This window comes from Chironomus tepperi, unplaced genomic scaffold, assembly GCF_022539635.2.
Source record: "Chironomus tepperi strain 1889 unplaced genomic scaffold, CSIRO-AGI_Ctep_v1 contig_81, whole genome shotgun sequence".
NCBI lineage: Eukaryota > Metazoa > Arthropoda > Insecta > Diptera > Chironomidae > Chironomus > Chironomus tepperi.
This window is the reverse complement of record NW_027226203.1, coordinates 1,009,104-1,023,328: the sequence shown is the minus strand read 5'-3', so window position 1 is coordinate 1,023,328 and position 14,225 is coordinate 1,009,104. Positions and strand designations below refer to the sequence as shown.

The window sequence follows — 14,225 nt, the reverse complement described above, 5'->3', positions numbered from 1 at the left end:
TCATCACGTAACAACACTGTATAACAGTACTCAAAAGGGACAATCAATTTTATTATTATAAAGTGATGTAAAGCTTCATCCTTGTTATTTATTCATGTCATGTCAGAATCAATAATTTATTCAGCTTTTTTTTTACTCGTCACTTATTTTTTAGTACAAAAATAAAAAAAACGTGAAACTACGTAGAAAGATTGAGATTAACTTTCATAGAGACGGTGCCAGAAATTGCTCCTTGTTGGCTTGTTTGTGTGGTTTGTTGAGGGAAAAGTGATTTTGTTTGCAATTTGTCTGTCTGTCTGGTGTAGAATTTGTCTATACTTTTTGGGCCAAGGTACACGGATGGAGAGCTTGGTCCGAAACCGCACACGGCAACCGATTTAAACCACAGATTGGGCAAAATAATTTGACTAGAGAACTTCCTTTGTTTCGAATTTTCAATTTTCAAATATTTTGCGACCGTTATTTTTCAAAATTTTCAAGATCTTAAATTTTCAATTTTATTCAACAGTTACTTTGTGAATTTTCTAGCATAAAAGGATTTAAATTTTGTACGGTCTTTAAAATTCAAAAATTTTTGTTTTCAAAATTTGCGTTTCCATTATTTTTCAAGTCTATTGATTTTTTCAAATTTTACCTTTTAACCGTTATTTTTTACCTAATTTAACCGTTATTTTGTGAATTTCAAAAGTGTTTCATTTTTCAAATTTCTACCTTTCAAAATTCAAATGACCGTTATTTTTCAAACCATTTCCTTTATATCTTGATTATTCAAATTTATTTTAATCGTTACTTTTCAAAACTTAAAGAACCGTTAATCACGCATCTTAAAAATGCGCTATTAATATCCAACGACTACATCTTACCATTAATTTGCATCCGCAACTTTCCATATCGATGCTTTATGTGATCCTGAAATTATCGATTATTAACGAAAAAATGTTTTTTTATTATGTTGTTTATTAAAATTCTTTCGTTGTTCGACAGACTGTATCCATTTACGTATTAAAAAACATTTTCTTTCTTCCGATATGACGCATTAAAAAATTGTGCATATTTTTTTATCCAATTAAACATTTAAGGTTTGCTCGAGGAAAATAATGTGAAAAAAATTCTAACAAAAAAAATTAAGGTCAAGGACATGGGAGGCGGAAACCAAATTGATTGTCAAGGCAAGATGTTGCAAAGATGTGAGTGAGGTTGTTGCTAATGAATTATTCGCAAAAAAAAAATTGTGCATGTTTTGTGCATCACAAGGCTAGATTGAATGCTATTAATTAAACATTTTGTGGGATATGACATTGTGCCACTGAAAATTTCTCGAAATTAGAAAGTGATGAAATACTAAAGGTTAATTTTTGAATGTAAAAGGGATTTAATTGAGGAGAAAGACAAGATGCATTTCTGATGAATGCTTTCTTAATTACGTTGTCGTCGTCTTCATTTATTTCTTTGCTTAATTAGTTCATTTTGTGTAACTGACAAAAATTATTTGAAACTTTCAATTTGAAAAATGTTTTAGAATCTGTGGGAATTGAAGAAATTTATTGCAATTTATGTCTATAAAAGCATTTAAAAGCTTGTTCTTAAGAACTTATCAATAAGTCAAATCAATACATGTTTACTATTTTTGGGGCTATTCACCTGTGGGTCGTTTGAAAATAACGTCTATAAAAATAACATAATTGTCAGATTCTTAAGGGAATGTTTGGAAATTACCAAGATCGGTACAAGTTTTGCATCTACAGCTGTTGACGGCATCATGGAATCCAATTTGCAATTTTTAATGGACGTTTGCCATGAAAATTGCTACTTGGATGCAATATGGCAGCGACTTGACTACGACTTGGGACTATAGAGTTCACATTTGATTCAGTTGACTAGCGTTACAATAGGCAGAGGGCGAGGAAAATGTTAAGGTAGTCTATAAAGTCTTTAATATTTCGCAATTTCACGGTTTCGGCATAGAGCCGCAAGCTTGCATTTTTTTGCATTTAAGATGCGTAATTCTGCAATTTTGGGCTGTAGCTTATAGTTCGTTCAAGTCTATTTTGTTGTGGATCAGAATGGGGTCAATCAAATCATAAATTTTCACGTTACATAATAAGTTTTTTCCATCCAGGAAGACAACTCATCTTTCCCTTCCTAAATTAGACGTCATTTACAAACTCTCCCCAAAGCCACCCTTCTCAATTCTTCACAATAAATATAGAATTCTTATCAATAACTTTAAAGCTTAATTTCTTAAATAATTCCATTGACTTAACATTAGAGCACATAATATTGGCATTGATATCCAGCCCTCGTTCTTCCGCTATTAATTTACTCAAAGCTTTTACAACAATTGATGCGTATCCTTTCCTTAAATGATTATCATCGACTTGCAGGACAAACAAACTGTTGACGTCATTTTCAAGGCACCAAGCTACAAGTTCTCCAGAATTTTGATCATAAAGTCCAATAGAAAAGTTTTGACTGATGCAGTATGAAAGGAAGTCCTCAGATCCAGTGTATCTGTTGGGCCACACTGAGTTAATTTTCTCAATATCCAAATTTGTTAATCCACGCAATTCAAGACCTTCAGGAACTTCAAATTTGAGATTTTTAGCATCTTCACAACTCATATAAGCCATTATCATTTCCTTATCAACCATAGTTTTCAAGCCTTCAGCTTTGATAAATTCAAGTGCTGTTTCGCGGTAAATTTCTTTTAGACTTGAAAGCTTCTTGACTGTGTTGTAATTTAGACCTTTGAATCCTTTGGACAGTTGCTTGAATGTCATATCTAATGTTCCGACCAGGACATTGTAGTCATCCTGTAAATTAATTAAGATAAAGACGAGATTAAGTCTTAAGCGACAGAAATGAAGAAGATTCGGTCAAGAACAAATTAGCTTAAGAAGCTCTTTCCGTTTGTTCTCTTCATTTATATCACTTAAAAACTGATCTTTAACAAGCATATGTTCAGCCTACTGCAACATCAACTTACCACAACACCAATAAACGTTGCATCTTCTTCAATTTTACCATCAACACAATAAATCTTAACAATTTCTCTTTGTTTTGGATCTTTTTCAAATCTCTTGATCATTTTAGCTAGAAAATTGAATGCTAATATGTGTTCTGGCCAATTGACCTTATAGGCATCTCTTAATTGTGGAAGAGATTCAATTGGAACTTCAACAAGTAAATTAGACATGTTTACACTATGAATGAACTAAAACAACTGAGAGATTGCTAATTCTAGTACATTATTAGACAGCAATAGAGGTTTGACGATGTGATAAGCGGTTGTTTATTTTGATAAGGAATTGTTGAGCAGTGATGACTGTGATGTTGTGAGTATTACGGAGGTTTTGTTAGGATTCGTCACAAAAATTACAGTTTTGAAGATAAAAATGCAGATCTGTAGACTGTGGAAGTTACAGTCCAAAACTGCAGGGCTGTGTTTATAAGATACAGGCTTATGGTTCTTGTTTGAATCATATCGATGATACTTTCATGAAATGGAAGTGACAAACTGGCTTTTGGTCAATATTCTGTATCACCACATTTTCCCCGTCTTATTCGACACAACAATGTCTAACGTAGTCTAACGATCAAAGTCATTAAATGCTCTTATAAAGTACTACTTAACTAATAAGTACAAACATGACTAAGCAGTTTAATATTTAAGATCTAAGTATATTTTGTGATTTTAATGATAACAATGTTGTTTTGTCATTAATTGCTATTCCCTCTTAGCCATAAATGATACCAAACTTATTAATAAATCCTACTCCATCTTCCTAACAGCTAGCCATGAATTATTGTCAATTTTCTTAAATGAAAGTTTCTCAAATAATGCCATTGACTTGAAATTTTCACGCATTATATTTGTATTTACGCAGTATCCGTGTTCCTGTGCGACATGTTTAGTTATAGCTTTAGTTACTAGTCCAGCATATCCTTTCCTTAAATGCTTCTCATCAACTTGAAGGACGAATAAGGTGCTAATATCATGTTCATGACACCAAGCAATAAGTTCTCCAGATTTCTCATCATAAAGTCCAACAGACAAGTTGACATCAATGATGTGTGATATAAAGCTTTCAGATCCTTGATATTTGTGAGGCCATACTGAATTGATCTTTTTAGCATCTGATGTTGATAGTCTTCGAATTACTAGACCTGCTGGAACTTCATATTCTAGATTGATTGCATCTTCGTAGCTCATGTAGACCATTGTTGTTAGGGATTCGAATATTGTCTCTAATCCTTCATTTTTGATGAATTCTATGACTGTATCTCGGTAAAGTTCTCTGACACAAACGAATTTTTTTGGAGTGTCAAATTTAAGTCCGTTAAGTGCTGCTTTAAGGGAGTTAAATGTTAGGTCTAGTGTAGCTACCAAAATGTTGTAGTCATGCTGTAGCAATAAAAGCACAAATTGGCTTATGGATCTAAAATCTGGTCCCAAGCTGGCATGACTCAGACTTGGTCCACCATGCCAAAGTCACGTCGACCACTAACAAGCAAAGATCATGCTTTCATGGTCCAGATATCTTTGCCTGTTGGGAGACCTTTCATTCTATCTTACCATAACAGCTACAAACGTTGCATCTTCATCAATTTCACCATTAATGCTGTAAATCTTAACATTTTCTCGCTGTTCTGGACGTTCTGCAAATCTTTTGGTCATTTTATCAAGAAAACAAAAAGCCAGAATATGTTCAGGCCAATTAACCTTATAAGCATCTCTTAAATGTAGAAGAGATTCAAGTGGAACTTCAACAAGTAAATTTGACATGTTGTTGCTTTGAATGAATTGAAATAACTGAGAGTAAATGTATAAAATGATTGAGTTATTTATTAAAATGTATGAGATTGATTATTCTAGTACTGTTATCATTATAGTGATATAGTTATGGAATATGATAAGGATTTGTTTATTTTGATAATGAAGTGTTTGCAGTCTCTCATAGGTTAATGATAGACAATGGACATACTCATCTACATGAGCGTACTCAACCTATATAATTGAACATGCTCAATTTTGAGAGCATTCTCATGAGCATGCACATCATCTGTCCAAGATAGACATCAATCCTCAACAGATAATCTACCTACAACATCATCCAAAATAGAATATATTTGATAATCTACATCTTTCATCTATTTATTTACAGCACCAATCCAAAAATTCTTATCAATTTTATTAAACGAAAGCTTTTCAAATAATCCCAATGACTTGAAATTAGTAACGATTATATTTGTATGTACATCAAATCCTCGTTCCTGTGCAATTAGCTTAGTAATGGCTTTTGTTACTATCGTTGCATATCCTTTCCTCAAATGATTAGGATCAACTTGAAGTGCTAATAAATTTGCATTGTCATGTTCTAGACACCATGCCAGAAGCTCACCAGTGGCTTCATCATAAAGTCCAACAGAAAGGTTCATTTCAATACAATATTCAATAAATTTTTCAGATCCTGGCGATCTATGAGGCCAGATTGAGTTGATTTGGTCGGCATTTGATGTTGAGAGTCTTCGAATGACGAGACCTTCTGGAACTTCATATTGGAGATTAATTGCGTCTTCATGTTTCTTGTGGACCATGACTGTTGAATCATTGAACAAAAGTTTCAAATCCTGACTCTTAATAAATTCAATGAGTGTATCACGATAAATTTCCCGAACGCAGAGAAAGATTTTCTTTTCCTCAAAATTCAAGCCTCTTAATCCAATGTTTAATCGCTCAAAAGTCAAATCCAATGTTGCAAAGAGAATGCCGTCGTTGCTCTGAAAACAATGAAACATTAGAAAAACATTGAAGAATCTCTATTTTCTCATTATTTATCATATTCTCTCACCGTGACTGCAATGAATGTTGCATCTTGTTCTAATTTCCCATCAACTGAATAAATTTTAACAATTTCTCTTTGTTCTGGACGTTCTTTGAATCTTTTAATCATTTTATCTAAAAAACTAAAAGCTACGATGTGTTCTGGCCAATTGATCTTATAGGCATCTCTTAAAATTGGCAGAGACTCTGTTGGAACTTCAACTAGCGAATTTGACATGTTTACACTCTGAGTTCTGAAAAACTACTAACTATGAATAGTGAAAAAATGAGAAACTTGGAAGTGCGGTCGAATGTGAGAAATTTATTATCGAATAAAACCGTAATAATAAATTGTCTATGATAACTTGATTGATAATTTGAAGTGATTTGTCAATAATCAAGCAACTGATTTGTAATCTAATAGTTTATTAACCTGATCGATTGTCCTTGTTATTTTCAATGATCTTTAATTGATTTATGTGATGATCGGGTTGACAACTGTGTGATTGACATATTGGTTCCTTAATTTGATGTTGATTAAATTGTTTAAAATGACATAATTCGATAATTATGATCAAAACAATCTCAAATTCGTTTATTTATCAATTTACATGGAATCTTTTGTAACAATATTAGGAATAAGTGGAGTTAACTCACAAATTATTTGGCTTAAATCCTTAAATTTACTAATATTTTGAACTGAATTATTTTTATTTACCAAAAGGGCTTAAAACTAAGCTTTTGTTATTAATTTATTTCATAGTTGATAACCCTTGAATATTTTGAATTTTAAAAAACCGTTAACATTTTAATTTGATTTTATCTACTTTTTGGTTACTAAAAGGCAGGAATGAAGTCAAAATTTAACAAACTTATCAAAAATACTTTGCAAAATTCAGGATATGCTTGTTCTGTGCTCAAAAATCCTACTCCTTTATCAAATTATACCAAGTGTGCGATCCCAAGTTCTTGAATCCCAACTTAGTAAACAAATTCATCGACTTTTCATTTCCATGCACAACAAGCGCAATATTGTCACATTGAAATTCCTCTGCAATCTTCTTCGAAAAGCTTTTAACAGCAACACTTCCAAGTCCTTTTCGTAAATATTTTGGATCAGTTTGCAGAACACCCAAGGCTCCATTATCATAGCGAAGACACCATGCTGCAAGATTATTGTCATCGTCATAGACTCCAACATTCAAGTGATATTTTATGGAATATGAAACAAAGCTTTCAGATCCTTCCGATCGATGTGGCCAAATGGAATTGATTTGTTCAACATTTTCTTCTGTTAGTTCCTTGACATGAAAATTTGGTGGAACTTCATATTCTAATGCTAATGATTCAGCCATAGGAAGATGAAAACATGCTGTGTCTGCATCAACATGCATCTTGATGCCAAGTTCATCCCGTAACTCACAAATCATGTTATGAAAGACATTTCTGACTGCAAATAACAGAATTAAGTTATTGTAGTCCAAGGATCGTAACGCATTTTTCAAAACATCTGTTGAGTCATGAATGGAATCGAAGAAAACAAAGTGCTCATTCCAGACTACAAACTTTTGTGGAGAAAAAGAGAAAAAATTGAGAATTTTATTAGATAATGAGAGAAAATTGCAAGACTGAAGGCCATACTGCAATTGCATGTGTTTTAGCTTTATAATCAGTAAATATGGGTTGTAAATATAAAGGATTTTAAGTGATTAAGTTTAAGTACAGGAATGATTTTCTTTATAGTTCTTTTAAAATATATGGATAAGATAATGTGATAATAAAGTTGATATGACAGATTAAATAGACTGTTGATGATAATATTGAGGCAGTTGGTAACAAATTTTATTTTTAAGGTGTCATAATAAGACAAAAGCAGTCGTCACGGGGTTGTCAGGAAACCTGTTCGTCATTTTGATGACTTTTCTATGTTTCCGAAGATGTAGTGATCCCTAGCGATTATGTTATACCTCTTGAAATGTGTGAATATCCAGAATGTGATGTCAAAAACTCAGAAATACATCCAGACTTATTCCTTTACTGCAGTGATGGGCAACCTTTGTGTCGCAGCACACTAATGTGCCGATAGAAATGATCTGAAATGCCATGAACCCTATATTGGCAGCGGTCATGGTTAAGGCATACCACTAAGGTGTGCCGTAAAAAATAAAAGGTTGTCCAGCACTGCTTTACTGTATTGAAGCTTCTTTGTTTAACGTTCCAAAATTTTCTTATCAAAAATTATCTTAAAGGTCGTTCACTTATTACTTGACGCTTTTAAGAATGAGGCGAAAGGTTTTGTAGAAGGTTGAGATTTTTATATGGATAGAATCGACACTCCCGAGAATCGACACTCGTTACCTAACAACTGAACAGACCCCCTCAAATTGTTCTATAAAAAATTCTTTTCATCCCAGCATTTTTGGCTCTCAAACTTCTGTTTGACCTATATTTTAAAGACTCATATAAGCGACACATAGCTGTCACAATCTTTTTCACGCATATTTAAGGCCAAAAATAGAATTTTTGTCAATTGAAAAATTATGTGGATTCGTAGCTACCTCAACAAATTTTTCATTTTTGCTTGCTCAAAACTGATCACAGTTTGCAAAATTTTAAAGAATTAAGGCGAAATAAGAAATGTGTCGAGTTGAGATTGTTTATTTATGGAATTGTTTTGAGTAAGTGATATCCGACACTTTGTTTTGTATGAAGTTGTTAGTTTCTTTTTATAAACAAAATGTTGGAATTTGGAATTGAATTGCAATGAGTTAGCCGGTAGAAAATAGAATGTAAATAGGAAGTTTTGTATAGCATGAATGCTTTAAGTTTAGGAATTCTAGGAATTTTGTTGACAAAACTATAAATTTGTTGATGTTTTTTATTTGATATTGCAAATAACACAAATTGGTTAAAAAATCAATAATCCGTTCCCAAACCGGCGTGACTCTACATGGTGCTGATATTTTACCAGAGTCACACTTGCTGATGCAGAATTTGGATAGATTAACTGATTTAATCAAAAAATTCGATAGAAACAGTATTGTATTTGGTATTGGAAATTGACAAACGTGAATCAGCCTTAGAACAAGATTCAGGCGAGATCTGAAGATGATCATGGACTACAATTGTTATGTACAACGAAGTAAGTAATTAAGTAATCGACTTATCATATGTACATAAGTTGTCAAATTAGCTATAAAATACAGCAAAAACTACAAATCCTTCCGTTACTAATTGCTCAACAAAGCCTCAAACGTCAGCTGACAGCTAGTCAAATGAACCCGGAAAATTTCCGCGCTATTTTCTCTTGCCAAAGAAAATGAATTCTCCGAAAAAAGTCACAATTTCATTCATGCATAACACATTGTAAAAGGTCATGAATGATAGGTTAATACTCAGAAATCCCGGTAAGCTATGTACGTTATTAATCAATAATTTTCCATTTCCTAGTCAGCAAAACATTAATTCTCATTAATTTGCAAAAAAATGTCAAATGGACGTCATGTAAATGAAAAATAATTAATACAGCCCATAAAATCCAGTTCTACAAAGAATAACTTACAATCATAAAGAAATATCCATCATTCATCCAGTCATCGGACAATGCAAATAATTTTGCTTTGTTCCTCAATTCAGGAAATTTCTCGAAACGATAGACGAATGTCTTTATAGTCAGTAATATCACCATATGCTTTTCACGATCCTCATTAAAAATGTCCTCGAATTTTTGAAGATTATCGAGCGAAATTTCCTTCATTCTTTTGACGCGACTTGCAACACACTAAAGGCTTATTGTTTGTCTAAGAAGAGAATGAGAGAGCGACGAGGTATGGCAAGTAAAAGAGAAACAGAAAGAGAAGTAGAAATGAACATGACATTGAAATCATTTTATGAAAATATAGTTATTTTATTATCGTTACAGCAGTGAATTTTGCTTCCGCAAAAAAAAAAGAAAAAATTAATTTATAAAATGCAAACAAAGTGCAAGTAATTTTCTTTTATCTAATCTAAAGGGGGTCGTTCATAAATGACGTACTATGGAGTAATTGATTTTTTGGTCCGTACTTGACTCTTCTGTTGCAAAATATTGATAAATTGGTTTTAAAGCGTCGCAGAGATACAGAAGCTTGATTTATGATTGATGTCAACTCTACAGCTAGTCCAGGTGTTACCCTTAAGGATACAACACTGGTATATTCCAGATATACACCCTATGTACCAATATCTAGTCTAAAAGTAGATCAGAACGTCAAAAATCCAGCCCCAAACCCCAACTTCAACAATTGATATCAATAAAGATCCAGAAGCTGGATTAATGGTTCATTCCAACTCTACAACTAGTCCAGGGATAACCCTCAATGATACAACACTGGTATATTCCAGATATATACCCTATGTTCCCAAAATTAAGACTAAATGTAGATCATCATCAATCCAACTCCAAACCCCAACTTCAACAATTTACGTCATTTACAATCGACCCCTCTTCCTTAATTATAAAACAAGTAGCTAGTAATAAATCTCTTGATCAATCCATTTTGTTTTACCACCATTTGTCGGCTTTGTTCTCAGCCAGTATGCGTCATCTATATGTTTAAATCCAAGCTTTACAAACATATTTTGTGAGTTAAAATTGAGTTCATTGACCAGAGCGAATGTATCTAAATTCATGTTGGCAAGTATTTTACACATTGAAAGTACACAAAGGCTGCCGACGCCACGTCGCATAAATTTTTTGTTAACTTGCAAAGCACCGAGTGGACCGGATTGTAATCTCAGACACCATCCCATAAGTTCATTGTTCTCATCAAAGGCACCGATGTTCGGATTCCATTCGATGAGTCTTTTAACAAGAAAGTCAGATCCACTGCATTTATTCGGCCATTCATTATTCACATAATCGGCATCATCTGCGGACAAAGGCTTGAGTGTGATGTCATTCGGTGCACTGTTGGATAAAGAGAATGAATGCTAATTAGTGACTCAATACATGCGATCGCATGACATGAACTTACACCAAATGTTTGGTTTTTACTTCCTCTTTGGACAAGTAGTACAAAAACGTGAGACTATCAGCCTCAACCTTTAATTTTTTACTACTAATTATGTCCAAAACAGCTGATCGATGACGTCTTAAAAATGAGCTAATCAAGTATCCGTTTGTCCAGTCTATAAGGCTTAATGCTCGTTTTAATTTGTCGTTTGATAATTGTAAGGAATAGATGAATAATTGATATCGATCCTGGAAATGTTTAAGGTATGGTCAAGGTTATTTTTGTAAGTTAAGGTGTATAGAATGATTGGTATTGTGGAATAAGATATTTTTGGACTAAAAAGTTCAAGACAAGTAAGAGTTTTTGTTTCTAAAACTGAGACTTCTAAGAATCTCTTTTAGTCTCGGTCCCGGGATTGGTTCGATGCTCAATCCATTGTTCGGTAACGTGCTTGGTCCAGTTCTCAGTCCCGTACTTGGCCTAAGTCTCGATCTCGTGCTTAGTCAAATGCTCGGTCCATTGCTCGGTACCGTGATTGGTCCAATACTCAGTCCCGTACTTGGTCAAATGCTCGGTTCCATGCTTAGTCTAATGCTCGGTACCGTGTTTGGTCAAATGCTCGGTCCCGTGCTTGGTCAACTGCTCGATCTCATGCATGGTCGAATGCTTGGTCCATTACTCGGTCCCGTGCTTGATCCAATGCTCAGTCTCGTACTTAGTCCAGTGCTTAATCCCATGCTTTACCAAATGCACAGTCCCGTGTTTGGATAATTTGAAAATTTCTAGTGGAACTTAAGGCTAATTCTGGCAAAATACTTGAATGTCCTACAAAGCAGCCATACCTTGACCAAACAGCACTGCTTTCGATATCAGGTAAATATAAATGAATCACCTTTTTAAAAACAAATTTTTTAATAGTTTTTAAAAACAAAAACAAGTTGAATTATCGAGTCAAAGTCCGCTAAAAGCCGCAAACTGCATACGTTCTCATTTCGAACTTATCAAAATAGCCAAAAAATCATGAATCAACAATAAGTTTTGTTTATAAACAAAACATCGAAAATATTATTTTTTTAAAGTTATAACAAGACATCCAAAGCAAGTGATGTCTATGATTTTTAGGACTGGGCCAGTAATTTGCTTGAATTTTTCGGAATATGTTGATGCTGAGGTCAATAAGAGTCCAAAAAATCACGATTTTAGTCAATTGTCAACAGACGTCATTTACGATCGACCCCAGAAGATAAATACACAATCAATTTCAATAACAAACTTCACATTAAGCAGTTTACAATAACATGTTTTTCACAGAAATCAACTTAAACGTGGGAATATGCGCTTTAGTCCAAAAATCAATTCCATTCCAGTCACAACAACTTCTAATGCTTATTTTACTCACAACCACAACATAAGTTCCATCACTCCGCCACGAATTGTTTAAACTATAAATTTTTAAGTCCCGTATATAAGACTGTTTTCGATGCCAATTTACATAATTATTTATCGTATGCCATGCTACATGATTGTCCGGCCAATTCAGTAAGAATATGTCGCGTAACTCAATCCAGTCATTTGCGGGTATTTCAACTAATTTATCACATTCCATTTTTATTTTAGAATTTTAATAATTTTTTTGCTTTTTGAAGAACCGCGTTGCTTCCACTCTGGACTTTTGTGTAGTAATGGCAAGTGATGCGAGTATTTTTAAAAAACTATACGAACTAACAAGCAATTCGCCAAACAATAAAGAACAGTCGATTCTATTTGTTTCTCATACACGACTTAATACTCAGACAATTTTCGCTCGCAGAAGGCATAACTTATGAATGTGTGGATGTATACATGCCCACATGTGAGAGACACAACAAAAAAGTATGTAAAGACTTATTTTTGCGTAAGAATTAAAATTTTTTGTAAACATAGAGGAATGAAAATAAATAGGAAGGAACTTATCTTGGCCTACTAATGACGATTTTCGAATGTGGAAGGTCAGTACTGCGACTTGGATGTGATGAGAATTTTCTGCCAATTTCCGGCTTTCCTTTGAGATATTTTCACAAATATTTTTGAATGTTTACTGCGATATTAATTTTTTGAATGTCTATGTCTTGTTCCTTGATATTTTGTTTGTTGGCACTGTTTTCTCAGATAACGATTTTAAAGGTGTGTTGTGAATGCAAAAGGCAATGAATTTTAGAATCAAACTCTCCAGTCGATGACCTTGGACTTTATTTTATTTAATCTATAGCCTAATAATAAACTCAAAAACCAAGCGAGAAGTCGTTGATAATAATGATAATGACAATGATTGTTTTCTGTAATTGCGTGGAATAATTGGTATTGGAGGACAAAGTGTGGAGTGGGGTGATGAAGGGCTGTTCACTTAATCCGTAACGAGAAAATAAACTCCCTCTTTCCTACCCGATCGGCACATATTGGAATATTGAAATGTTACCACCACATCGACGAGGCGACAGTATATTTAGAACCAGCAGGCACTTGACGAAAACAACTGTATTTGCCATGTGACTGCCTTTTGGTTCTAAGTATACTGCCACATTTTCACCGTGGTGGGTAGCAACAAAAACTTCTGATAATTTGAGGCATAACAAAACACTCGATCCTTTACTTAATAAGTGAACAGGCCTCTAAGTTAGCTTTGCTTACATATTTGCACTTTAGAGGAGTGTAGTTTTCTAAGTAGACGACTAGATTATTTACTTTAAGTTATCAGTCCGATCAGTATAGTATGTTCGATATGGCACCACTTTGTCGTCGAGTCAACTGCAAGACGTGTTGTTTCCCTGAGGGTATACGGTAATTGCAATATGGCTGAGTTGGTCACACACATCGAAAATGGAATAGTATTACAGCTGGGGGTGAGACGCAAATTTGATGTCAAAACTGAGAATTTGTACAAGCTTTATGATACAGCCAGTAACAGAGTCCAACATCCTAGGCTCCAAATCGGAGCATGGTTCCAAAAAATAAGTCAGTAAGTATTCGGTAATGGCTGATATTGATTAATTTTTGTGTCCAAAAATGAAGTTCATTGCATCGTGCTGGTCGGGAAGAGTATCAAGCAGTAGTTTACTTTGGTTGCCCATCACTAGGGCCTACCCTAAGTACAATAAAAGCCTACCATAAGTTGCCAACACCATGACAATATTTTGGCATTATCATGATGACAATGATGATGGTTTGGTTACTTTATTGAGTTGTTTTTGCAGTAAAGTGACTTACAGAAGCAATTGTTCGTTCTTAAAATACAAATAAGTGGGTTGAAGTCAGGGGGAAGATTACTTGGCGTGAAAATTATACGTCATTTCCCGCCAGCAGTGTGAAATTTCACGCCGATGGCGTGAAATGACGTGAAATGGCGTGAAATGGCGTGAATTTCACAAAAT

The 14,225-nt window shown here is 33.9% G+C and overlaps 5 protein-coding genes across 5 annotated transcripts; all 5 read right to left on the bottom strand.

The window, feature by feature from the left end:
• Positions 1 to 2,091: 2,091 nt before the first annotated feature.
• Positions 2,092 to 3,206, bottom strand: LOC139085688 (uncharacterized). The gene is made up of 2 exons (XM_070633802.1): positions 2,987 to 3,206; positions 2,092 to 2,813 (listed from the first exon to the last, which is right to left on the bottom strand). The coding sequence occupies exons 1-2, from the start codon at positions 3,194 to 3,196 to the stop codon at positions 2,187 to 2,189; spliced, it is 837 nt and encodes a 278-aa protein (XP_070489903.1). The 5' UTR covers positions 3,197 to 3,206; the 3' UTR covers positions 2,092 to 2,186.
• Positions 3,207 to 3,695: 489 nt separating this feature from the next.
• Positions 3,696 to 4,678, bottom strand: LOC139085724 (uncharacterized). Its single transcript, XM_070633853.1, has 2 exons — positions 4,577 to 4,678; positions 3,696 to 4,405 (listed from the first exon to the last, which is right to left on the bottom strand). The coding sequence occupies exons 1-2, from the start codon at positions 4,676 to 4,678 to the stop codon at positions 3,773 to 3,775; spliced, it is 735 nt and encodes a 244-aa protein (XP_070489954.1). The 3' UTR covers positions 3,696 to 3,772.
• A 142-nt stretch (positions 4,679 to 4,820) lies between these two features.
• Positions 4,821 to 6,321, bottom strand: LOC139085725 (uncharacterized). Its single transcript, XM_070633854.1, has 2 exons — positions 5,853 to 6,321; positions 4,821 to 5,781 (listed from the first exon to the last, which is right to left on the bottom strand). The coding sequence occupies exons 1-2, from the start codon at positions 6,060 to 6,062 to the stop codon at positions 5,152 to 5,154; spliced, it is 840 nt and encodes a 279-aa protein (XP_070489955.1). The 5' UTR covers positions 6,063 to 6,321; the 3' UTR covers positions 4,821 to 5,151.
• A 279-nt stretch (positions 6,322 to 6,600) lies between these two features.
• LOC139085677 (uncharacterized) lies at positions 6,601 to 9,640 on the bottom strand. Its single transcript, XM_070633790.1, has 2 exons — positions 9,387 to 9,640; positions 6,601 to 7,389 (listed from the first exon to the last, which is right to left on the bottom strand). Exons 1-2 carry the CDS (start codon positions 9,579 to 9,581, stop codon positions 6,751 to 6,753), a joined length of 834 nt encoding a protein of 277 aa, XP_070489891.1. The 5' UTR covers positions 9,582 to 9,640; the 3' UTR covers positions 6,601 to 6,750.
• A 67-nt stretch (positions 9,641 to 9,707) lies between these two features.
• Positions 9,708 to 13,195, bottom strand: LOC139085676 (uncharacterized). The gene is made up of 3 exons (XM_070633789.1): positions 12,218 to 13,195; positions 10,840 to 11,066; positions 9,708 to 10,772 (listed from the first exon to the last, which is right to left on the bottom strand). Exons 1-3 carry the CDS (start codon positions 12,422 to 12,424, stop codon positions 10,334 to 10,336), a joined length of 873 nt encoding a protein of 290 aa, XP_070489890.1. The 5' UTR covers positions 12,425 to 13,195; the 3' UTR covers positions 9,708 to 10,333.
• Between the last annotated feature and the right edge of the window lie 1,030 nt (positions 13,196 to 14,225).